We start from the raw sequence: 25,925 nt of genomic DNA on the forward strand, positions 1-25,925 counted from the left end.
TTCGGTTTATTTTGGTTTGTAAATTACAAACCGCAAATCGAACTGAGCTAGACATTTTTGTTTAAAAATGACCCAAACACATCCGAATCAAATGCGATTTTTTGCAGTTTCGATTTGATTCGGTTCAATTTTGCGATTTTGTATTGGGCATATTTGGTTTTGAACACCACTAAGTATGACCCATTTGCCACACCCCGTGAATGAATTTTACATTAATAAATGAATTACAAAAGAATTTAATTGAAATGCACCGACAATGCAATTAATCACAACCGTTGAAAAGTTAGTAATATTTGACTTTTATTTTAATTTTTTAAAAATAATAAAATTGAATGGTCATGATGCAGTGCTGGTGTAAAACTTTTTACACAGACAGTGCTTATCAATTAAACTCATTACAAAAAGAGTTAAAAGGTAGTGCACTAATGATGTAAAATAGTGTTACACTGTCATCCAATAAAAAATCATCAAGCTTCCGTGTCATTAAATTTTTTAAATAAAAAAATGGTTTAATTGGATACATGATGGTAATTGGTTGAAAGTGTAAAAATATTTTACACTGTCAGTGCATTACCCTTTTTCTCTTAAAAAAAATAGGCAAATTAAAATGTAATTTTTAAAACCTTAGAAGGAAATTTTTATCTTTGAAAATTCTATGGTGAAGTCATTAAAATGACTTCTTTGAAGAAGTCACATTCTGACCAATCAGAATTATGCCCTAAGTCTTAAAATGTCACATATGACTGTATTATTTATGTCACTTACTGTGGTAACTTTTTAGTTATGAATATTACAATTAAGTTCCTAACATATTAATATTGTTTTTAAATTGTTATGTTTAAAATGAAAATCAATTAAAATATAATTAATTAGAACAAATTTAATTTAATCTTCCTCACTACATCAACATCATATTCATCTTCACTATCTAACTTGAAACCTTAATTTTGTTTCGTCCTCATTTTTTAACAACCTAAATTTTTTTATCGTATTCGTCCGCCATTTTTTGAACATCGCAAAGTTATTTATCATTCTCATTATCCGTTTCATATTCGTTGCCAACACTGCAGACGAACATCAACACAACATTCATAGTCTTCGTCCTTATTCCTTTGAGACTGTCACATTCAATCGCTCACCAAACATAACACGATCAAAAATCTGACTGTGTTCGTATTGCTAAGGTAAATTCAAAAATATTTGTTATATTTGTTTGAAATTAATGATTAAGATTAACTGATTTCAAATAAAATATAAATGGAAAGGTTAAATTCGATTTCAAATTGGGAATTAGGGTTTATGCATGAATTTGTTTTATTTACATGGATTTAGGGTTTAGGGATTTCGAATTTTTAAATATGGTGGTTACCTTTGAATCAGGTCCGTTGATTTAATTAAGAAATAAGGAATTGAGATTGATGTTAGAGTTTTGTTGTGTTAAAAATAGTGATAATTCATATTTGGTGTTAAATTTGATTTAGATTTTATGAACTAAGGTTTGTGCTTGATTTGAATAGAAAGTAGATATTGTGATTTATGTTGGGTTTTGATGTGTTAACAAATGTGTTAATTCAGGTTTACCATGAAAAACTACGACCATTATAGTTCCAACGACGTTCGTTGTTGTGATACTGATACATTTGATGCGAATCAGAATATGCTCAGGATGACAGCAATTCGGTGTCTAGTATGTTCCAAAGTTCAGATGATGGTGATGGCGATGTTAATAGTCACAACGAAGATTTTATTGAATTATGTAGCTGTAGGTGATAAAAAGGTGAATATTAATGCCCTTACTGCTGATGAAATTCGTGCTATGGAATTCAGTGCAATTGATGAAGCATATGAATTTTATTTTAAGTATGGTAAACGCAAAGGTTTTGCCATTAGGAAAAGTGGTGTTAGAACAAAAGGGACTAAGGGTGCTAAAATAATAGTAATGAGGCAGTTTGTATGCAATAAACAAGGTCTAAAAGAGATGAAACACTTTAGGAGGGTTGATAGGAAAAGAGAACATAAACCTACGACCCACACTAAAGTCCCGCTAGGCTTCGTGTGCATTACAAAGCCGACAAGGACAAATATGTAGTGAGGTTTTTTGAAGAGGCTCACAACCATGAATTAATCCTAACTAGGTTTATACACTTACACCCCATTTATTGTGACATTTCTGAAGCAGATAGTGCTCAGATTAACCGTCTTTAGTCACATGGAATTATAACTTGTCATATAATGGGGTACATGGTTGCTCAGAAGGATGGATACGATCGTGTTGGGTTTACGATCGTGTTGGGTTCACAATAATATAAATATAACAATTTAGATATCTGCAATGATGACATCTGTTTAATGTTTGGTGCATAGTCAATTTGAATTATGGATGATGTGATATTTTAGTCTAAGTTGATATGGATATTGTTACTTAAAAACAGAGATATTATGGTTACTACATACCTCTTTGTGATCTTGATAAGTATAGCTGAATTTAGATCATTTCACACACTCCTCTTAACATGTTGACCTCAAGTATATTCACCATGCTGCATATTTCATTGAGCTATTTCAAATTGCAATACAACTTATGTTAATAATATGTAACAACCCAAAAATTTATCATTATGACAAAATTCGAAAAATACATATTATTGAATTAAGTTATCATATCAGAATTAAGGAGATGTAAAATAAAAAATAAAAATAAATTAATAATGTAATATATATATATATACACATATATATATATATATATATATATATATATATATATATATATATATATATATATATATATATATATATATATATATATATATATATATATATATATATATATATATATATATATATATGGAGCATATCAAGTGAGAGCATTTTTAAATGAGAGATGAGAGGAAGAAATATCAACTATATATATAGGGAGCATATCAAGTGAGAGCATTTTTAATTTTGGAAATCCAAAATTTTTCATCTATTAATCGAAGCATGTTATCTACAAAAATAAATACATACTTGAATTTGAAACCCTGCCAGCATGCCAAATATGACAGAAAAAGACACTGCCTTTAGCATGAAGTAACAACATCAACAATAGGTTTCCATGCTTCAACTTCCTCTTTATTTCAAACACCATTCCGTTATAAGTATATCTGAATTTGGATCATTTCACACACTCCCTCTTCACATGTTGACCTCAAGTATATTCACCACGTTGCATATTCCACAAAGCTATTTCAAATTGCAATACAACTTATGTTAATATCTAACAACGGAAGACTACCTTTGCCAATTAACCAAAAATTGATCATTATGACAAAACTACAGTATAAATTTGAATAATATCACAATCTATTTTCACATTTCAATTCAAATGCTAACAACTCAATAACACAACAGTAAATTATAAACTCGTCGTTCAAGTCAAAGCCTAAAGATTCAATACTAAACTTATTTAACTATCTCCGAATTCAATGCAAATGCAATATCAAAATTTTTGAATACAATAAAATACAATTCCAATCCACAACTACATAATTTCTGGTTAATTCAATTCAATTACATAATTCATTAATTTCATATTAACAAGCCCTAATCCCCAATTACATAATTTCATGGTAGGGATTCCAATCGATTTCAAAAATTTTGAATTTCATAAGATACAAACCTAAATCCCCAAATTGAATTACCTGTGAAAGGAGACGACAACATGTAATCATTTATTTGAACCATATATGTTCAAATACAATCTGATGAAAAACGCAATCAATACGAATTACACGAACATTTTCTCTGAATCCCAAACATCGAACATGAAAAATTACGAAATTGTGTGGGAGGGAAGCAATCAAATATGAATTTCAGATTTACGGAATAGGTCGAAAGTGAGAAAGCGGTGTAGGAGTTCAAAGAAAATGTGAGTGAAATTTAAGGATTTTAGATTTTAGATTGGGAGATTGAAAGAAGAAGAACGAAGAAGAAGAAAAACAAATATGATTTGGGTTTAAAAAAATATTACAATCAAATAAAAGTTATTTTTAATTTGTAAAATATTTTTTTAATAAGCAATTTGTAGCTAGCGAGTTTCAAACCTGAGAGCTCAAGACCCAAACGTTTCACCGCTAGACCACACACACGCACACATTTTGTAAAATATTATTAAGTGAATGGAGACTGATATGCAATAACTATTTTTTTTAGTCTTAAATGCACCTTTGGTCCCTGTAAGTTAGCGAGTTTTTTATTTTCGTCTCTGTAAGTTTTTTTTTCTGGGTCTGAGTCCCTATATTTCACTTTTGCGTTTGTTTTAGTCCCTAAAATCAAAATCCACAGAAAATTTGCAGGAACCTGCAGATTTTCCTGCGGATTTTGGCTTTAGGGACTAAACCGCAAGTAAAAAGTAAGATATAGGGACTCATACCAACAAAAAAGAACCTTACAGGAACGAAAATAAAAAACTCGCTAACTTACGGGACAAGGGTGCATTTAAGTTTTATTTTTTTAAAGTGAATCCACAAGTAAAGTTACCTCCACCGTAAAAGTGACATGGCTTAGAATTTTTTCTATTGGATAATTAAAGCACTTTTTTAGGGAAATTAATTGTATGACTTCTCCCTTTTATTTTAGCAAGTATATTTGCTTTCTAAAGTTTATATAATGGAGTAGATTAGGTGTAATGACGATGGCAGAAAATGACATTGTAGGAAGAACAATAAGAAACAATTGTAAAAGTAAATAAAAAATGTTGAGGACACCAAAACCAGAAATTTGGCAATTGGCATCACCATTCACCACCCATCCACCCAAAAAATCACAAATAATAACAACAAAATATTCTCATTATCCAACCATTCTACTCTACTCTACTTAGATACCAGATAGATGCCATTGCTCTCTTCCACCAAGGCTTTCCTCCTCTTCCCCCGAATGTCACACTCCGCCACCAAAACGCGCCTCAGAGGCGTCGTTTTCGACATGGACGGCACACTCACCGTCCCCGTCATCGATTTCATCTCCATGTACAAAGCCGTCCTCGGCGACGACGAGTATCACCGCATCAAAGCCTCAAACCCTGCCGGAATCGACATCCTGAACCTCATCGGCGACTGGCCTTCGCATCAGCAACGCCAAGCCTATGATACCATCGCCCGTTTCGAACAAGACGCTCTGGATAAGCTCCAAATCATGCCCGGTAGTACCTAATTGCATTTTCAATTCTCTTCATCGTTTGTGTGTTTTATCAATTGGTTAGTTGATTTGATTGTCATGCAGGTGCTGCTGAACTTTGTAACGTTCTTGATTCGAAGAGAATGAGAAGGGGGTTGATCACGCGGAATATGAAGTCTGCGGTTGATTTGTTCCACCAACGCTTTGGGGTAAGTTGCATGAATTCAGAGTTGGATTCAATTTATATTTTACTGTTGAATTGCATGTTTCATGTTAGGGTTCATAAGCTGTTTTTGGCTTATTTTCTTAAGCTCTTCAGGATAGTTTATGAAAACAATTTAGGTCTTATAAAGGAATTTGACTATATTTTATATCTTGTCATGGAAATGACTTATGCATAAGTGATAAACACTGATTTGTTTGGATGCGCTTATTTGAGCTTATCTATGCCATAAGTTTTGTGACACTGTTTGAGAGACTTGATCAAAACAACTTAAGACTATTTTTATATATTTTTTTGAACTTATTTTTATAAATTCTTCAAGATAATTGATGAAGATAACTTATAACATATATAATAATATAAAAAGAATTTAAATTTATTTTTATCCTTTTTTATAGAAATAACTTATGCAAGCTTATTCGTAAGCACTTATTTTGATAAGCACTTATGCTATATGCTGCAAATAAGTTGTTTATCCAAACAGGAATTAAGCAGGGAAATTTGGCCTTTTATAAGTCTTGATCTCTTTCACTATATGTTACGCCTCCTTGTTGCAGATTACATTTTCTCCAGCATTAAGCAGGGAATTTCGGCCTTTTAAACCCGATCCAGCTCCATTACTGCATATTTGTTCTCTTTGGGATGTTCAACCTAATGAAGTAATAATGGTTGGGGATAGCCTTAAAGATGATGTAAGTTGTTTATTTTCTGCTAGCTAACTTGATTGGATATTTATCTATATAGAAACAATGCTTGTTCACCTTTTATTACAAATAAACAATTGCAAAATCAAAGGAAGAAATGCAAAACAATAAATGTTTTCACAACAAAATCCAGAAAGGATAGAAATGTAACAAGCTATTTTGAAATTTTCATGTAAAGTTTGTTACCCAATGCTGGGTACTGACTAGTAGACCTTTTAGTCAGTGCACAAATTTAATCATCACTCTGCAAACATATAGTGTGATTGCTTGTAATAGATGAACCCTACGACTCGGTCCTTTCACTATGCATTGTGGTTTTTCGCATCACTTTGTCCATATCAATTTTATGCCACTTCTAATAACATTTGATTTGCCATAAGGAAAACAGTTCTTCACAAATAAGTGGCATGCACAGGGCAACTTCAAATGTACTTAAAAATTGGATGTTTACTTAATAGACGTTGCTTGTTTTTTATACCATTTTGCAGGTGGTTTGTGGAGGGCGAGCAGGAGCACACACGTGTTTGCTTGATCAAACTGGAAAATATGATTCTCCCGAGTTTGCTAATTTTGATTTCAAACCAGATTTTAAGGTAACTTCTCTTGCTGAAGTTTACTCGATTCTGGAGAGAAACTTTGAGTTGTCACCATGATGCCGAGTATCGTTCGCAGCATTTACTTTGTGGTTTGTGATATAAGATTCTGGAGGAGGTGACATATACATTTGGGGGTAGTTTTATTCCTGACCTCATGTAAGGTCATGAAAAAAAATCTGAGAAAATTTTAGTTGGAGCATTTCATAGGTGAGATTTTTTATAATATTGTTGTAATATATCTTGGACAGTTAATGCCAAGTTTCATAGACTTCTTAAGAAGGGCATCAATGCCACAAAATTGTGGCAACTTCCCAAAATTAATGTATTCTGAATTGTAAGTGATGCTAGTAGAGAAGAAATTGATTCTCAATGCAATTTGATCTACATCTTTAGCAACAACTCACTCTGCCAAGTGGATCAACATCTTCTACAACAAATGAAACTGGTTCACAAAATTTGAAGTGCGTAGTAAGGAGCATCCTTCATTCGTTTCGCATTTTTCATCGGATAAATCAAGGAATAAAAATTACAATAATTAGCATCAATTGATAGAGGAGAAACATATGTAGGTTGGTAAAATAAGAGATATCATCATACTCGTCTGGTTTTTCTTTTTCCGATTGTTACTAGTTTGGATCAGGGCCGACCCAAACAATTTAAATATCTGATTCTAATTTTTAAAATAGGCCCTTAATAACAATATTATTATATATTTACTATAAATAAAATTTAAATTTTAAAAAAATTATTTGTAAAAATTTAATTCATATAAATATGAATTAGTATATTTTTTTTGTATAATTTTTTTAGTTAGAGTTTTTATCTAGATCATTTACAAATTTAAATCATTGTAATTATGTTTTAATTCAAATTATACAAAAAATTTAAACATTTACAAATTCAAAATTTAAAAATAGTTTTACATTAATAAAATCATCAAAATTTAGATACAACATGTTAAACCAACTTAAATAAACTGTATGTACAATTTACAAATATAACTTTTTAATACAAAATATATATTAATGTTGTTCTTTAAAAAATACATAGGAGGAGCTACGCATGAATTATTATAAATTAATAAGAAAGACATGAAAATATACTTAAAGATTTTATTAGGAGCTATGAAAAAGATTTAATTAGAAAGAAAAAAATATAAAATACTATAAACACTATATTAAATTAAATCAAAACAAGTATTTAATAATTTAATTTTTAATTTATTATCAATTTAATCATAGCTATTTAATTAAAAATAAACTAATTTACTATGTTATTCTATAATAAAAAAACAATAATACATTAAAAAATAATATTTTTATAATTGTGTATATTCCACTTGAAGCACGTATCAATGTATGTTTATCTTTACAATTGATTAAAGTGGTAATATTTTATGACAAGTATATCTTACAAAAAGAAAGTCAATTAAGATAAACGTAATGCTTACTGGATACTTGTTGTTGGACTATCACTATGTCAAACAATATATGTTGTATTATCTGCATAAACAATACTTTAACACTGATATATTACTTGTTGTTGGACTATCACTATGTCAAACAATATATGTTGTATTATCTGATATAATACTTGTTGTTGGACTATCACTATGTCAAACAATATATGTTGTATTATCTGCATAAACAATACTTTAACAATGATATAAAAAGACTTTAAAGAAAGTGTTCTGTCATTGTAAAACACTTTTACACGTATAATTAATTAAAATATTTTAATTTGCTATGTAATTTTAGTTTTTTAAAATTAAAAATGAGATTTATTCTGATGTATGTCTCTTATTGGGTGACAGTGTAAAAATACTTTACAATGTCAAGGCATTTTCTTTTTCCCCATATAAAAAAAGGAGGCCCCTACATTTATGAGATCTTGTCACATGCACAGGGTAGGGGCGGAGCCAGGATCAAAATCCAGGGGATTCCCATAATAAAAATAAAATATACAAAAAGTACGAAAAAAATTAATGACATAAAATATGATAATATTACTTAATAAAAATGTATTAGTATTTCAATTACAACTCAAAAATAGTAATCCGCCTCTAACAAGATATTTGACAGCCTCAAGTGATGCTTTTAAACGAACAAGATAATCTACTTCTTCTTTTGAGTTATATTTTGCATACGAAAACTCAATACTCTGCTTTTTCTTCATAAGATCCTCACATGCTTTCACACACTTTTTATGATGACTATTCGGTTTCTCACCAACATGTTTATCCAACTTATGCTTTAGATTCCAACCTCTAAAACCAGTCACCACAAATGCAGAATTACTAGTACCATTGTAACACACATAACAACGCAAACAAAAAACAACATCTTTTTCTACACTATATTCCAACCAGTCATACTCTTCATGCCAACTATATTGAAAAGAACGTTCCCTTCCCCCAATATTTGTGGATTCATATTCAGTTAATTTAATTTTACATGTCACATTCACAAGGTAAGCTCTTCTTACCTCATCTTGATCATTTGGATGATACTCAAGAATTTGACTTCTTTTTCCAGGATCCGTCTCCAAATAAGCACCTTTTTTAAACACCTTATATGAAGAATGAGGTTCTAGTTGTACGTCATTTGAAGAAGGGACTGAAGAAGGTTCTTCGGGATGCCCATTTGAAGGAGCAAGCTTCTCTGGCTCTGGAAATCTCGGTTCGGGTGTAAAGTATTTGAGCAACATTCTACAATCACAATCAAAATCCAATTAATTTTACAATACAAAATTTCAAATCAAAATGATAATTAGAAGTTACAAGGTTTGGACTTTGAATTCAATAAAATTCCCATAGTAGAGAAAAAGAATCAAGAATGGAAGTTATTATTAACATAATAGAGAAACTTGAAAAGCTTGTTATTTACATAATAGAGAATCAAATAGAACTATGGAAGTTGTTAATTACCTAAGCTAAATTGAAAATTTGGAAAAAAAAATGGGAACTTACTGTGTGAGAGAGATAGCTGCGGCTACTAGGAAGTAGAAAGTGAGTTTGTTGTTGTTTTTACTAAACCTAATTCTAATTAAAAAAAAAGGGTTAAAGGGGAGGGTAAATGGGTAAAAGAATTAAAAAATGAAGGGTATTCCAGGGAATACCCTAAACCCCTCTACATCCGCCCCTGGACAGGGCAGGACCTGGTTTGGATCGATGAAACAAAAATGAAATAAAATGAATTAAATATTTTAATTTAGAGTTAAAAAGTAGTGCACTAATAATGTCAAATAGTTTTATACTGTCATCCAATAGAAAACCATCAATCTTCTATGTCATTAAATTTTTTTAAATAAAAAGAGTAATTTAATTAGATACATGATGGTGATTGGTTGACAGTGTAAAAAGTGCATCACCCATTTTATTTATTTTATCGTTTGAATATGGGTTTAATGGATATTTAGGGTGTGTTTGGTTCGAGGTAGATGGAGGGGAGGGGAGGGGAGGGAATATTTTTAATTAAATGTGATTGGTTCAAATTTTATGAGGGGAGGGGAGGGAAGGGGAGGGGAGCAAAACCCCTCCAAAACACATTTTTTGCGTTCCTCCAAATCGGAGGGATTTGGAGGGAAGGGGAGGGAATCTCAACTTTAATATTTTAAAAATTATTATAATTACTATAATATTCTCAGTTTAATTTTAATATTTTAAAATTATTCATTTTCTTTTGTATTATTGTTCTCTTCTGTGTGATTTTTCTCGATTGCTTCTATCAACTTATTATAATTATTCTCCACCTTCAAATTATTTTGAAATTTTTGTCCTTAATATAAATCATAATCATTTCACTTTTTTGATTTTTTTTATAACTCTTTTATGTTTATTTATGTTTTTTTTTTCTAATTTTGTTATGTATCCTATTATATTTTCTTTTATATCAAATTTTAAAATTTTCATTTTTATTTATTTATTTTATTAAAAAATTTAAAACATTTATATTTAATAATAAATTATTTTATGTATTTTATGTGTTAAATAATTCATTACGATTTCAAAGTTGTTATCAACATATAGTTTAATTTGTTTTTGAACATTTTTATTTGAATTAAGGGAACTCAATTTTTTAACGTTATGCAGTAAATTATAACTTTTTAGTCACTCAATATTAGAAATTTTACTAACAAAAAAATATGTATAGATTTTTCACATTTGAATATCATATTGTATCACTTATATAAGATAATAAGGATAAAAATGTAAATTATTAATAAAACCCCTGCCCTCCCCTCCTGAACCAAACATACTTTTAATTAAAATCCCTCCCTTCCCCTCCTCTCCCCTCGTTTGAACCAAACATCCATCTGATTAAAAAAATTCCCTCACCTCCCCTTCCCTTCTCTCCCCTCCATTAAAATCCGTCCCCTCCCCTCCCCCTCATTTGAACCAAACACACCCTTAGTGACAATGTAAAATAGTTTTACACTGCCATCCAATAAAAAATCATCACTTCATTAAAAAAATTTAAAATAAAAGTGATTTAATTGGATACATGGTTGTGATTGATTGACAGTATAAAATTATTTTACACTATAAGTGCATCATCTTTTTTTTCTTTGAATATTTAAATATAAAATTTATTATTAGGACATTTTAAATTGGATGGACTGAAAATTAGAAGATTGAATAAAATAGAAACATAATTTATTATGTTTCATTCTAGTATTCTACTACTTTAGAAGATATAAATAATAAATTTTAATTATTTATTATTATATTTATTTCATTAGCAAAATTGTCATAGGGATTTATTTGATACGATATAAAATGTACTTGTATCTAGATTTAAAATTAATTATTAAATTTAAAATGAACAATGATTATATAAGAGGAAAAACAAACCTGTGAGATTAAAGAAAAAAATATTTAGAGTGAAGACTCATTTTGATCCCTCATAAATATTATACAAGTCAAATTAGTCTCTCACAAAAAATTAGACCTGACCCAAGGTCTTTAAAAGGCATCTTTATGTCTTTACCACTAGACCAATGTACATTCATGACAAATAATTCCCATAATTTCTACTAATATTAACAAATTTTGTACATAAATTTTTACCTACAAGGTCTCAAACTCAAGTCCCTTCATGTTAAATGATTTTCACTTTACAACTAGACAAATCAATTTCTGTAATAAAGTGACTCATTTACAACTAGGCAAATCAATTTCTATTGTTAATAAAGTGATTATCATTTACAATCAGACAAATCAATTTAAAAATAAGGATTTTATCTTTTAAATTAAGGTAATTGTTGATTAAAATAAAACAAGTATTGTGCTGATAGTGTCTCGTAAAATAAAAAAATTATTTGATACAATATAAAATATATTAATATACATAATTTAAAATGAATTAGTTAATTGTAAAAGAAAAAATAATTATATAAACTTAATTATATTAAATAATCACGTAAAAATAAAAAAAAATTACTTGTGAGAAGAAGAAATAAAATGCAATTTTTATTTACGCATTTCGACTAAATGTGCTTATGTCCGGACTAAACAAAAATCAGTAATTTCATATTATTACTTAAATGAAATAAGATAGTTGAGAACATGTATATGATACTACAATCCAAAAATAACGTAAAAGTAGGGGTCGGAATAATCCAGACCGACTAAGAGGCTCAGGTCAGGTCAGACTTTTTTTCAAAATTAAAAAGGCCTAGACCTTTTTAAAAGTCTATTTAGTTAAAAATGTTATGTCACAGGCCATACAAGAAACCTTTTAAGCATAGTATAAAATTTATTTATTATTATAATATTGTATTCATACTTTGAATTAAAATACAAAAATCAAGCTTAGTCATTTTGATGAACAATGTGTCTGGTTGATCTTTTAATTTGTTAGTCTATTTAAATATTAGTTAAATTTTTTATTTACAAATGCTCAAACAAAATAGACTTTTATGTAGACTCTTAGGCCACAAGCCAGACTTAGGCTTTGAAATTTTTAACAGGTCAGACTCAAGCTTGACAAAGCCTAACTCGACTCAGCCCATTTCCACCCCTACACAAAAGTTGTTACCCCTACACCCCAATCACATCCCTATAACAAACCATTAGATCTAACGCGCGTTTGAGACAAACACAATGGCAGAGGTAAAGGGGTGAAGGTTGCCCCTTACCTCCCGCTCCTCTTTTGTGTCTGAGTCATATTCAACATTAATTGACTACAAAATTATTTTATGGTGTTGTACAAATGTATCTCTCTCTAGATTTCAATATAGTCTGTTAATCTTGGAATGTTTGACATCCTTCTTCTATTTAACATGTGATAAGCTGAAAATAGACATTTGCATTACCTAAGTAACAGAAGTTGTGTAAAAACTAAATCAGTAATAGAAGAAACACATTAACTAGCAACACTGCATAGCTTAATCTTCTTTGTAGAATATCAGAATCAATAAAACAGTGAAAAAGATGTATACGCTTATCTAAGCAAATGAATAATAAATAGAAAGACCAAGTCCTAAATCAAGAATACAAATATTCATATCTATACTATTCTTCCTAACTGCTACTTCATCCTGTATTTATTTTAACAGAACTATGATTCATTTTGATAGTAATGACAAACTATGCAAGAGAGCATTCAAGCTAAGAATCTAAATAAAAAAAAATTAATAATACAAGAACTTTATCCTGCTGTGGCACTAACAGCTGAATTGACAACCACTAACACATGCAGCCAACATTCTGTTATTACATTTGGAAATGAAGACCCCTCGTATTATCAGGTTGTAAATCAGAATGTGACCTCCATCGAAATCCCTATACTCCTATTATAATGAGTAGCTTGCTTTTGTCACCTATGCAGTAATGAGGCCTGATTAAAAATGAATTGAATTAGAAATGATTCTGGTTCCTACCGTTTCTGAGTTATCAATGCCTATAATTTATCCCCTTCTCCATGATGGTCAGACTATATGTGAATATCCAAGCACCTTCATCTGCACATTGATCAGCTGCTCAGTATCTCAGGGGGGACGGATTGCACTCACCCTGTTCAACAATGCAACAGTGCAGTTACCTCATTAAGTAAATCATATTCATCAAAACCACCGACAGCTACAAGCAAGAGCTTTTCTGCATTTCCTTCTCACTCAAATTATGATTATCATGTGTTATTTTGAGTCCCGATGGATCACCATGCAAGTAGTTTCAGAGTACTCTGAGCTACAGCCTACATGGCTGCCCAGTTTTCAGTATTCACTAGACACTTTAGAAGATGATATTTTTATCACCAATTCCAGGAGATTTAAGTTAGAATATCAATATCAGTACATCCATCTGTCATTATTGATACAAGGTCATCAAGCATTTCATAGATTGAACTAGAACAAGGATGTGCTTTATCAGCTACAGTGAAAGAATGTGTTTTACCACCCATAGTTATCCAACTGATACCTGGAACTTTTCTTAAACCCTTCTCTTTCATCATTGTTCTCACTTCAGTTACAACATCCCATTTTCTATAAGCGGCATACGTATTTGAAAGCGAGATATAATTTGAAGGGTTTTCAGGTTCTAGCTCTAAAAGGCACCTATAAGCCAAGTCTCTTGTCATTGAATTCCCATGTATTACAGAGGCAGTGAAAAGAGATCCCCAAACACTTGGACCAGGATTCATTGGCATTTTTTTAATGAACTCCAGTGCTTGATCGAGCTGGCCCGATCGACCTAACATATCTACTACACAAGCACAGATTTCAACTGTTGGTTTCATTTCATACTTCGTCGTCAAGGAGTTATATATACTAATGCCTTCATCTACCAATCCTGACTTGCTACAAGCAGAAAGAACACTAACCACTGTTATCATGTCTGGTTTGATCCCCTGTTGAAGCATTTCATAATATGTAGTCACAGCTTCCCTTCCTTTGCCATGTAATCCATATGCCGAGATAATCGAACTCCAAGTTATAGCATCTTTAAAATAAGAAACATTATCAAACACCCGTCTTGCGTAATCTAAACTCCCACATTTGGCATACATATCAATCAAAGCATTACCTAGAGAAATATAATCATTCAATTCCATTTTAATTGAAAACGCGTGGACTTGTTTCCCTCCCATTAATCCAGCAAGCAAGCCACAAGCTGGAAGTACGCTAATAAGCGATACTTCATTGGGCTGTATCCGATCCTTCCTTTGCATCTCAAGGAAAAGAATCAATGCATCCTCCGGCGCTCTATTCTGTACACAACCATTAATCATAGCAGTCCATACATATATGTTTCTACTTTTCATTTGGTCAAAAACTCTCCTACTAAGAACAAGCTTATTACTCCTTGAATACATATCTATCAAAGACGACCCGATATGAACATCCGATACCACTTTCAAATCCAATTCATTCTTCACAAGATAACAGTGAAGTTCCCTCCCATAATCCAACTTCCTAACATTATCAGAACACAAAGGCAAAAGACTAGCAACGGTAAAAGCATCCGCCTTAAAGCCTTCATACTGCATTCTTCGAAAAAAATCCCATATATCACCATGTAAAGCAGAAGAAAAATTTCCCAAGGCAGCACATCCAGAAATTAAAACATTAAATGAAGCAACATTCCTCTGAGACATTTCATCAAACACCTTCCCCGCATCACCAAATTCTCCGCATCTAGTGTACATTGACATAACAGAATTGGCAAGAACAATATCCGACACAAACCCAATCCTCATACTCTTCCCATGAATCAATTTCCCTAAAACCAAGTCCTTAACTTCACCGGAAAGTTTGGAAATTGTAGAAAGTGTGTAATCATCAGGCAACAAACTAGTAAGACCCATTTGGCGGAACAATGTAATGGCTTGATCAAATTGATGATTTTTGACATGGGCATTAATTATGGAGTTCCAGAGATAAACGTTCTTGGTTTGAACAGAGTCAAAGACGAGTTTTGACCGGGTTAAGTCTCCAGATGTGGCGTATGCAGAGATGAGTCTGGTGGTGAGGAAAGCGTTTTGGGAAAAGCCGTTTGCGAGGATTTGAGAGTGACATTGTTGGGAAAGTTTGTGGGAATGGAGGTCGATGCTGAGCTGAAGAAGATGAAGGAGACTCTGTGGTGCAAGGAACATAGTGGCGGAAGTGTAGTAGCGAGAGGTTGTTAGGGGAAATGTCTTCCACGGAATCATAAGAGCTATCGGTTGTTTTGAGTTTGGTTATGGCGGGCATGAAAGAACGAGTGAAGCTACAAATTGGTTGATCGCAAATTGAAAATTCAAAAAATTATGTGATTTGTAAAATGTTAGTGTAAATCATGTTACTTATGTTTGAATAAAGTATAGCTAAAGAGAATAGAGATTTCATTCTATTTAGATATTTTATTAGTAAAAATACTTCATTTTATTCTAGTGTGAGCCTTCCAAATTGAGTTGAATAAGAAAAGAAAGGTAGATTGGATAAAATTATATGGAACCAAATAGGTTATATAAAAATGAGATGGAATGGATATTATTAGAATTTACACAATTGCACAAGAGAAAGTTTTGCATTCTGAAATGTATTATTCATCATAGTCACTATTACATTGAGGGCAAGTATATATACACTATGTTATGGAGAGACTACTAGCTCTGTTCCTTATCATTCACACTACACAATATAGAGAGATATTTTGCATATCTCTAACACTCCCCCTCAAGATCAAGGAGGGAACACCTTGAGCTTGCACCTAAGATCCTAAAAAGCAGTCGTCCCAAGTGGTTTTGTAAGTGTGTCTGCCAGTTGTGCAAACATCGGGACATGTTGAATTACCAATTACTTAGCCACAACACGTTCACGAACAAAGTGAATGTCAAGTTCGACGTGTTAGGTGCGAGCATGGAGAGCTGGGTTGTGTGATAACATAACATCACTCATATTGTCACACAATAGGGTAGGCGGATGAAAGGGAATTTGTAGTTCAGTCAACAAGGATTCTATCCAAATCAATTCAGCGGTTGTATGAGCAAGAGCTCTATATTCCGCTTCTGTGCTTGATCTTGCAACAAGCGTTTGTTTCTTGGAACTCCACGCAATCAGATTAGAACCAAGAAAAATACACGAGCCAGACGTGGACCTGCAATCATCAGGGTCACTGGACCAGTCTAAATCACTGTAAGCCCTTAAGGAAAGCTTCTGATTCGTAACAGATGGAGAGAATACAATACCATGAGAGATAGTGCCACTCAAGTACCTGAGAATTCTGCGAACAGCAACCCAATGAGTATCAAGAGGAGCTGACATGAACTGGCAAGCTTGTTTACACTATAGGAGATATCTGGCTTAGTGAGAGTCACATATTGCAGAGCTCCTACAATGGAGTTGTACAAGTGAGGATCAAAGAACCCTGGAGAACCATGTTTACTCAGTTTGCATGTGCTGAGCATTGGAGTTGGTACACCATTGGCTTGAGGCATGTTAGCTCTAGCAAGTAGATCCTTGATGTACTTTCTTTGAGTTAAAATTAGAGAGCCATTCTTCTGAGGGACAAATTCTATGCCCAGGAAGTACTCTAGAGTGCCAAGCTTCTTGAGAGCAAAGGCTTTGTGGAGTTTATCAATGAGGTCCTGTATTAACTTTGCTGAAGAGCCAGTAACCAGAATGTCATCAACATAGACCAACGCATAGAGAAAAATACCTTGCTTGGAATACACAAAGAGGGAATGGTCACACCTGGAGTGAAGAAATCCAAACTTCATGAGAGCTTGAGTCAACTTGTCATACCAAGCCCTAGGGGCCTGTTTAAGTCCATAGAGAGCTTTTTGAAGTTTGCATACCAATTCCTTATTTTGATGAGTAAACCCAGGGGGTTGCACCATGTACACATCCTCTTGAAGTGTTCCATTCAAGAAGGCGTTGATGTCAACTTGCTGTATGTTCCACCTATAATTAAGAGCCAGACTCAAGATAATTCTGATTGTGGTAGGTTTGACCACTGGTGAGAATGTTTTAGTGAAGTCAAAGCCTGGTTGTTTGATGAAAGCCTTTGGCTACCAGCCTGGCTTTGTACTTGTTTACACTTCCATCTGGATTTTCCTTCACTTTGAACACCCATTTACAACCCACAGTCGGTCTATGAGGAGGAAGTTTAGTGAGACTCCAGGTATGATTAGCCATGAGAGCATTATATTCAGTTTTCATGGCTTGCACCCACTCAAGTTTGAACAGGGCTTGTTTGACATTTGTAGGTTCTATATGTGCTGTGAGGGCTTAGGGTTTAGAGTGTCCAGTCTTTGCTCTTGTTTGCATAGGATGAGTATTTTGTGGAGGAGAAACAGGTGGTGGTAGACTGTGAAATGAAGGAGAAAGAGACTGGTCTGAATCTGTTACGGGAATTGTAAAAGAAGGAGAGTTTATGGTGGGAACTTGTGGTGTGTATGGGAATTATTTAATGTTGAAACATTAGTTTGTTCAGCAGGAGTGGTGGAAACAGACTCAACTTGGTTGTTTGAAGGAGTAGTAATGTTATCATTTCTAAGGGGAATAGATGGTGACTGAGATAAAGGTTGTTGTACTGTCTGAGGTAGCATATGTGTTGTACTAGTGGGGCCTTCACTAGTTGTACTAGCTGGGCCAGGATTAGGGGACACATATGATGGACAAGACAAGGACCTATGTACCATACCCTGAGCAGAGACAGACTTATCACCAAATAAAGTGGCGAAGGGAAGACAACTTTCATTAAAGACCATATCTTTAGACACATAGATTCTCCCAGTAGAACTAAGGCATTTATAACCTTTATATTATGGTGTGGGTCCTAAATATACACACTCCGTACTTCTAAGTTCCAATTTGTGTTTATTGTAAGGTCTTAACAAAGGAAAACAAGAGCAACCAAAGATTCTTAAGGACTTGTAGTCAGGTCTCTTGGCATATAGAGCTTGGAAAGGTGAGAGATTATTAGACAAGGCGGTGGTGGGAAGCCTATTCATTAAGTATATGCTTGTCATAAAACTGTGATCCCAGTATTGGAGTGGTGTGTGAGCATGAGCAAGTAATGTTAGACCCATTTCAACTATGGTTCTATGTTTCCTCTCAACAGATCCATTTTGGTGAGAGGTATGTGGACATGTGAGTCTGTGAGTTATGCCAAGATTGGTGAGGTATTTTGTGAAAGGTCTGAACTCACCACTATAGTCAGACTGTGCAACTTTAACAATGGTATGAAACTGTGTGTGCACATATTGAGAAAACATTTTAAAGGCATTCATTGCATCAGATTTTTGCTTGAGTAAATAGAACCAGGTGTACCTGGTATTATCATCCACAAAGGCTATGTAATAATTGAAACCAGAAGAAGTAAATGGGGAAGGACCCTAAAGATCAGTATAAACTAGCTCAAAGGGTTTGCTATAATTTTTCAATGACAAGGGAGAGTGTATTCTATGAGACTTTCCCAAACAGCATGGTTTACAAAATTTATTAGAGGTCTTATTACGTATAGGTATATTACACACTTTGAGAATGCTTTTGACAGTATTAAAATTGACATGACAAAGTCTACAATGCCACAATACATCAGAATTAACTACACTATTTGAATTTGAAACAACAGATGAAAAGCTTTGGCTAATGGAATGAACATCAGACCTGTTCTTATTCAACAGGAGACTTGGGAAGCAATAGAGGCCATTGGATTCCAGAAAACCTTCAAGAAGGACTTCCTTAGAACCCTGGGATTTGACATAACACTTATTAGAGACAAATTCAAACAAGACATGATTATCAATTGAGAACTTTGAGACTGACAACAAGGTTTTGGTAATAGCAGGTACATGTAAAATATCATTTAGCACAATTTTATTCTTAAGATAATATGTGCTTATGGTTTTGATGTATAAACTTTGGCCATTTCCTACATGAACCTGACATTTTCCTGTGTAAGGTTTGCTATTGTGTTAACAAGATGAGAAGGGAGTAAAATGATGGGATGCACCTGAATCGGCAAACCATGCTTGAGAGTCCAAGTCAGATGGTAGTGAGTACTCCTGAGTGTATGCCATTGGTTGTTGTGCAGTCACTGTCATGGCCATTGCTGCAGAGTCTGACTTAGAGGATCCTTCACTTGTGGATTCTTTACTCTTCTGAGCTTCATTCGTTTGAGCCTGAGAGTTATGAGGACTGAACGACTCATCATACCTATGCCAGCAATTCATCACCACATGACCAGGTTTCCCACATAGTTGGCACATAGGTTTATTGCCGTGAGTAAGACGTCCTCTGCCATGACCTTGACCTCTGAAGCCACGGCCTCTGCCTCTTGCTTGGTTGAAACTACCATGAGAACCACCAATGTGTGCTACATTTGCAGATATTTGTGCCATAGCTAGTTCTTGACGAAATTTGTCAAGTTGTGCTTCTTGCACATATAGTAAAGCTTCCACATCACATAAAGAGAGATCTTCAGAACTCTCATACATTTGCATGACGAACGGATTGTATTCTTCTGGTATTCCATTGAGAATGGAATTAAATTGATCCTGCTCTGAAATTGCATCACCAACCGCAAGAAGAGAGTTTGCAATCGCTTTAATTCGGAGCATGAATTCAGTGATTGAATTATTGCCTTTCTTGGAGGATTTGAGTTCCACTCTTAGCTGATGAACCCTAGCTCGCATTCGAGAATTGAAGAACTTGTGAATTTTGTCCCAGATTTCATATGAATGCTTGCAAGAAAGCACTCGCGGGAGCACAAATTCAGAGATTGTTGAGTGAAACCAGATGAACAAGGCTTGATCTTGAACAATCCAAGATTCATACTCAGCAGAAACAATGTTCTGGATATGATCTTGATCAGTCTTGAACTTCACCGGAATCTGAGGATTCACGAAGAACTTGTGCATCTTTTGAGTCAAGATCACACCTTCAAATTGTTGATTCCAGAGCAGATAGTTGTTGTCTTTGAGTTGAATGGAGAGTTTCGGTCCATAGGAGTTGTTGGAATTGGGATTGAAGAAACTTGATTGTGAGTTGCGGGACGAATCTCGAAGACCTGTTGGGGAATCAAAGTCACCCTTGGTTGAGGTGAGAAGAGCTTAGGGTTTTGGTTTGGCAAAGAAGAAGAAGAAGATAAGGGAAAACGTGGTTTAGATCCAAACCACTTCTGATACCATATTAGAATTTACACAATTGCACAAGAGAAAGTTTTGCATTCTGAAATGTATTATCCATCATAGTCACTGTTACATTGAGGGCAAGTATATATACACTATGTTATGGAGAGACTACTAGCTCTATTCCTTTTCATACACACTACACACTGTAGAGAGATATTTTGCACATCTCTAACAGATATGATTTCATGTGTTTCATTCAACTCTTTCCATTATTTGTAAATCTAAATAATGAAATTGATTGATGGAATATTTAGGATTTGAAACTCTAGTAGAGCATGTCAATTTTTTTTTAAAACTCAATGACTAAATAATTTGTTCAAGTTTTAAATTAAGGTAAAATATATATTTTTTGATTTTATGGGTTTATTTTTGTTCTTTAATTTTAAAAAGTTCTATATTAGTCTCTTAACTCTTCAAAATGAATTATGTTGGTCTTTTCATCTAATTAACGACGAAAATACTTAAAAATCGGTGCTAAATCAGTCGCTAAAATGAAAAAAAGGACTAAAATGATACCTTTTGAAGATGTAAGAGACCAATATAAAAATTTTAAAGTTAAAGGACCAAAATGAATCCAGAAGTTAACGTACAGGACCAAAAAAACTATTTTGCCTTAAATTAATTACGTGTGTGATATAGTTATTAGTCAAGTTTCAAAACTTGTGTGAAAGGAAACCAAATTGCTATTGCCATAAAGATGAATACTATAATGACTATGAAGTTTGGAATATCAATCTTTATGGCCGTATGATATGGCCTAAAGGCACTACCCCTCTAAAATAAATGTTTTGCTATCCGAGCTTCAAATTATATGGACTTCCCTCGGTAAATAGGCATTACCTCTCTTGGTAAAGGTTATTATAAGTTGTCATATATCTCAATTGAGGATTTCAGAAGTGTGCAATTAGAGCATTCATGAAACATTAATAATGATTATTTAAAGTTATTCACGTGGAGTCGATGAAATTTTTTCCAGGGTATCCCTATCTCTTTAGGGTGTTTTGTTGTTTGTCCTTATGTTTATTGTTTTGAGAAACGTGATTTGAATTATAGTCTGCCTTGATTTGAACCTTGAGCAAATCTTTTTTGGTTTTTAAATCATTCATGGAAATGTGATTCAAACTATGCTTGAGTATGATTTGAATCACATAACTTGAATCATGATTGAGATCATTTAATGAAACTTTGAGTTCTTCATTTACTTGATTCCCTTTATTCTCTCACTAGATTTGTTTCAGTCTCTATGTTTTTTTACTCGAATCAAATAACCATTTTCACTATTTTTGGGCCTCATCTCTAACACATCTATAAACTTTTCTTTCTCCATTTTTTTCATACTTCCAATATTTATGAAATTAATCATTCATTCACACATTCAATTTTCAAAAGTGAAACTTTGATTTCGTGTGAGAATTTATGAAACTTCATCTTTTACCTCAAACACAAAAACACCATTGTTGAATATGAATGTTTCTCAACTCTATAAGAGAGAGTGAGTTCTTCTTGTGAGGTGATTCATTAGAGATACTAATAATTTTGTGAATATTTTCAAAATAGAAAATCAAGTTTTGGATTTCTTTGAGAATTTTTCATTGAAGAAAAAGAAGAAGTATTCTCTAAAGAGATTTTGGGATTTCTAGCATCTGTCACAAGGTCAAAGACTCAGACAAGGTAAAGCCTGGTAGAATCAAGCGAAGATTGAAGCAAAACAGGATCTTGGAGTGCTTGTGATCGTTGTGAGTGCACTTTTCTATTAGATGTTCTGTATGATGTCAAAACTAGGATACTTTAGTGTTTATGTATATTGGATGGTATCATCTGAGTCATGATGTGGATCTTAGCATTAGGAAGCATAAAAACATTTTAGAAAAGATTCTACATGATTCTACATGGTAAAAATGAGTTTTCATGCAGAAAAAAAAATAAGTCTATGTGTCGACACATACAACCTATGAGTCAACATATGTACATGCATTTTAAAGCCTGTAGGTAATGTAATGCATGTTTCGACACATGCATCTTTCAGGTCGACACATAGAAAAAACGTTTATTCTATGAGTCGAAACATGTGACTGATTTTTAAAGCCCGTAGCTTCTATCCACCATGAGTCGACTCATAACCTACATGTGTCGATACATGGGTAAATATGAGTTGACACATGACTAACATGTGTCGACACATGCTACAAAAATTATAAAAATACGCACTTTTTCTAAACTTCTAGTTTTCTTTTTGCCTCCAACTTGCACACATATAAATACCTCATACATGCATCATTTCAAACTAGATGAAACCATAAACATACAAAGAGTTCTCTTCATCTTCAGTCATCTATGCATACACACAACAATTACACCTAATCATTCTTGTTGGGTGCCATATAGATTCATATTAATAATGTCCAATTTAGGTTGTTGAATTGTAAATTGGGTTGACAATCTTTGGGGGTTTCAATCGAAAAACCAGTTAGGGTTTATGCTCCAAGATCAAGGTGTTAATTTAGGGGTTTTGCACAAGACTTCGCAATTCAGATTCATCAGAGTGAAAGCTTCGAAGAAAGTGGTTCTGTCGAAAGAGTAATGGTAGCCAGAGGATCGTTTGGGAGTTTTGGGTCATGATAATTCACAACTGGATTCAGCCGAAAGTGATAGAAGGATATAATAGTTATTATTTATTAATATTATTATTAGATTTTAATTGTATTTGGGCCTTTATTAGGTGTTGGGTTTTTATGTTTAATATCCATTAAGAGTAGTATATATTGTAGTCTCATAGAGACATTTGGAATCATCAAAAGAAATGAAAAAGTCTTTATTTTATTAGTTTATTTACTTGTCTCTTTTATTGTTCTTTCCCTTTCCTAGTTCAAACCCTAGTTTAGAACCTTGATAGGAATTGCTTCCTATCAATTGGTGCTTTCATTTCGATCTCATTCTCCCAAATTATATGGTTATTCCAGAGTTTTATGGAGAAGAAGAAGATTCCTATTGGTGGGTTCTATGTGTTGAAAAATATTTCAAAGAACAAAGAACACCCGAATATCTCAAGTTGCCGGAAGTTGTGACCGGATTGCAAGGTCCTGCTCGTCAATGGTGGCTTTGGAGGTCTCAGCTTCATCCACTATCTTGTTGGGACACTTTTACTAGTGTGTTTCTCTGGCACTTTAAACCTGAATGGAGAGAAATTTTACCAATTTCAGATGAGGAAGAGGAATTGGTTCAAGAGTTGTCATTCTTGATGGAGCAAAATGCTACACGAGTAATTTTGCTGAAAGACAAAGAGGAGGAGTTAGATCTGAAACCAACTAAACCCGTGACAGAAACTTCTGTTTTTGTTGATTTCACTTAAGACAAATCTACATATCCAATTCATACTACTATTGAGGATATGGATTTAGGCAAATCACAGAATCTATTCAAATGGAAACCAAACCCACAAATTAGGTCTAGTACACATCAGAACCCTTTTTCTTCACCTCTTGTTGAAATAACAAATTTGGTATCAGTAACAACTCATTCTAACACTGAAGATTTTCGAGAAGATGCACCCTTCACTATTCCACCAAAACCACCGGATTCATCACCTATGAGAGTTTTGACGACCACTACTCTATTTCACTCAAAGAAACTTGCGTTTATTCAAAGCGAAATGCAACCGCAACCAATTTCGGATCTGATTGTAACTCAAAACCTCGTTCCGATCTTAACCCCATCCAACTTCGATTCAGAGCTGCTATTCGATAATTTTGATATTGGGAAATCTGAGTTTGAAGGTAACATCATTTTCGATTTATCCTCATCTGTCATAGATCAATTGAAGGATATTGTTTCTAGGGTTTTCATGAATTTCAACTCTGCGAGGTGGGTAGGAGATCGTTCCAACAATGTCTTTTCAAATATCAGAATTCACCGCATTTCTCACCATAATGGTTGTTGCTCTGATCCCTTTCACATCCTCGATGGAGTTACCACCACTATTGGAGAAGCACTATCGTTCAACCCCATCCCTTACGATCCAGGACCACACAAACCTCTGTTTATAGCCACAACAACAATTTCCGCAAGGTATTCTAATTTAAGATTATTTATCCTTTTCACTGAGTCCAATTTAACGCATCTCATAGGGTTTCAGCTAAAGAAGCTTGTTCTGATTTTTGCAAATCAGCTACTAACATTATTTCTGGTTTTTGACCCTGGACCACACCATCTGCGACATTGTCGTGACGCGACATTGACGGAAGACACATTGAACATTACCAATTCAACCTATAGGACCATTGAGGACTTTCTTTTGTTATCTTTTGTTGAAGCTAATCCTAATTGCTCCAAAGTTATGTTGTACATCACTGTTAGAGGTTGCCCAAGGTCACCCATATTGAGAAAGACAACACAAGCAAGGTGGTGGTCTAAGGAAACAATTGTTATGGTTACTGGTGGAAATAGAGGAATTGGATTTGAAATTTCTAGAAAACTAGCAGATCATGAAGTAATTGTAATACTAATATCAAAAGTTGCAAGTGTTAGTGTTGAATCAATTAAGGTCTTACAAAAAGGTGATTTTGTTGTGTCTTGTTATCAACTTGATGCATTAAGTTCTTCATCCATCACCCAATTCTCTGAATGGCTAAAGGAAAATTATGGTGGTATAGATATTCTGGTAAACACTTCACGTGTTAACTTCAATTTCGGGTCGGATAACTCAGTTGAAAAGGCTCTGGAGGTTATTGTTACAAATTATTACATAACCAAACGTATGATTGAAGCTATGATCTTTTTGATGAAGGCAAATGCTGCTGGTGGCCGTATTGTGAATGTGAGCCCGCGTCTAAGTCGACTAAATGGAAAACAAAATAGATTGGAGAATGATGCATTGAGAGAGAAACTAAGTGATGTGGAAAATCTCACAGAGGAACTAATTGATGGTGTTGTGACCATTTTTCTTCAACAAGTAGAAGATGGAAGATGGAAATCGGGAGGATGGCCTCGAACATTTACCGATTATTCTACATCAAAACTAGCTGTTAATGCTTATCCAAGGTTTATGGCAGGAAAACTGTTCGATAGGCCTGAAGGAAATTTTTTTGAGGACTTGGTTCTTGATTCACCTTCAAGGGCTAGTGGT

General features: G+C 33.4%; 2 protein-coding genes across 2 annotated transcripts; one reads left to right on the forward strand and one right to left on the reverse strand.

The window, feature by feature from the left end:
- Positions 1-4,725: 4,725 nt before the first annotated feature.
- On the forward strand, positions 4,726-7,082 carry LOC131625734 (haloacid dehalogenase-like hydrolase domain-containing protein At2g33255). Its single transcript, XM_058896574.1, has 4 exons — positions 4,726-5,185; positions 5,266-5,369; positions 5,941-6,075; positions 6,576-7,082. The coding sequence occupies exons 1-4, from the start codon at positions 4,876-4,878 to the stop codon at positions 6,738-6,740; spliced, it is 714 nt and encodes a 237-aa protein (XP_058752557.1). The 5' UTR covers positions 4,726-4,875; the 3' UTR covers positions 6,741-7,082.
- Positions 7,083-13,637: 6,555 nt separating this feature from the next.
- Positions 13,638-15,945, reverse strand: LOC131625735 (pentatricopeptide repeat-containing protein At3g12770-like). The gene has a single exon (XM_058896575.1). The coding sequence runs from the start codon at positions 15,833-15,835 to the stop codon at positions 13,955-13,957; it is 1,881 nt and encodes a 626-aa protein (XP_058752558.1). The 5' UTR covers positions 15,836-15,945; the 3' UTR covers positions 13,638-13,954.
- Positions 15,946-25,925: the final 9,980 nt, after the last annotated feature.

Source organism: Vicia villosa, unplaced genomic scaffold (assembly GCF_029867415.1).
Source record: "Vicia villosa cultivar HV-30 ecotype Madison, WI unplaced genomic scaffold, Vvil1.0 ctg.000236F_1_1_1, whole genome shotgun sequence".
Taxonomy (NCBI): domain Eukaryota; kingdom Viridiplantae; phylum Streptophyta; class Magnoliopsida; order Fabales; family Fabaceae; genus Vicia; species Vicia villosa.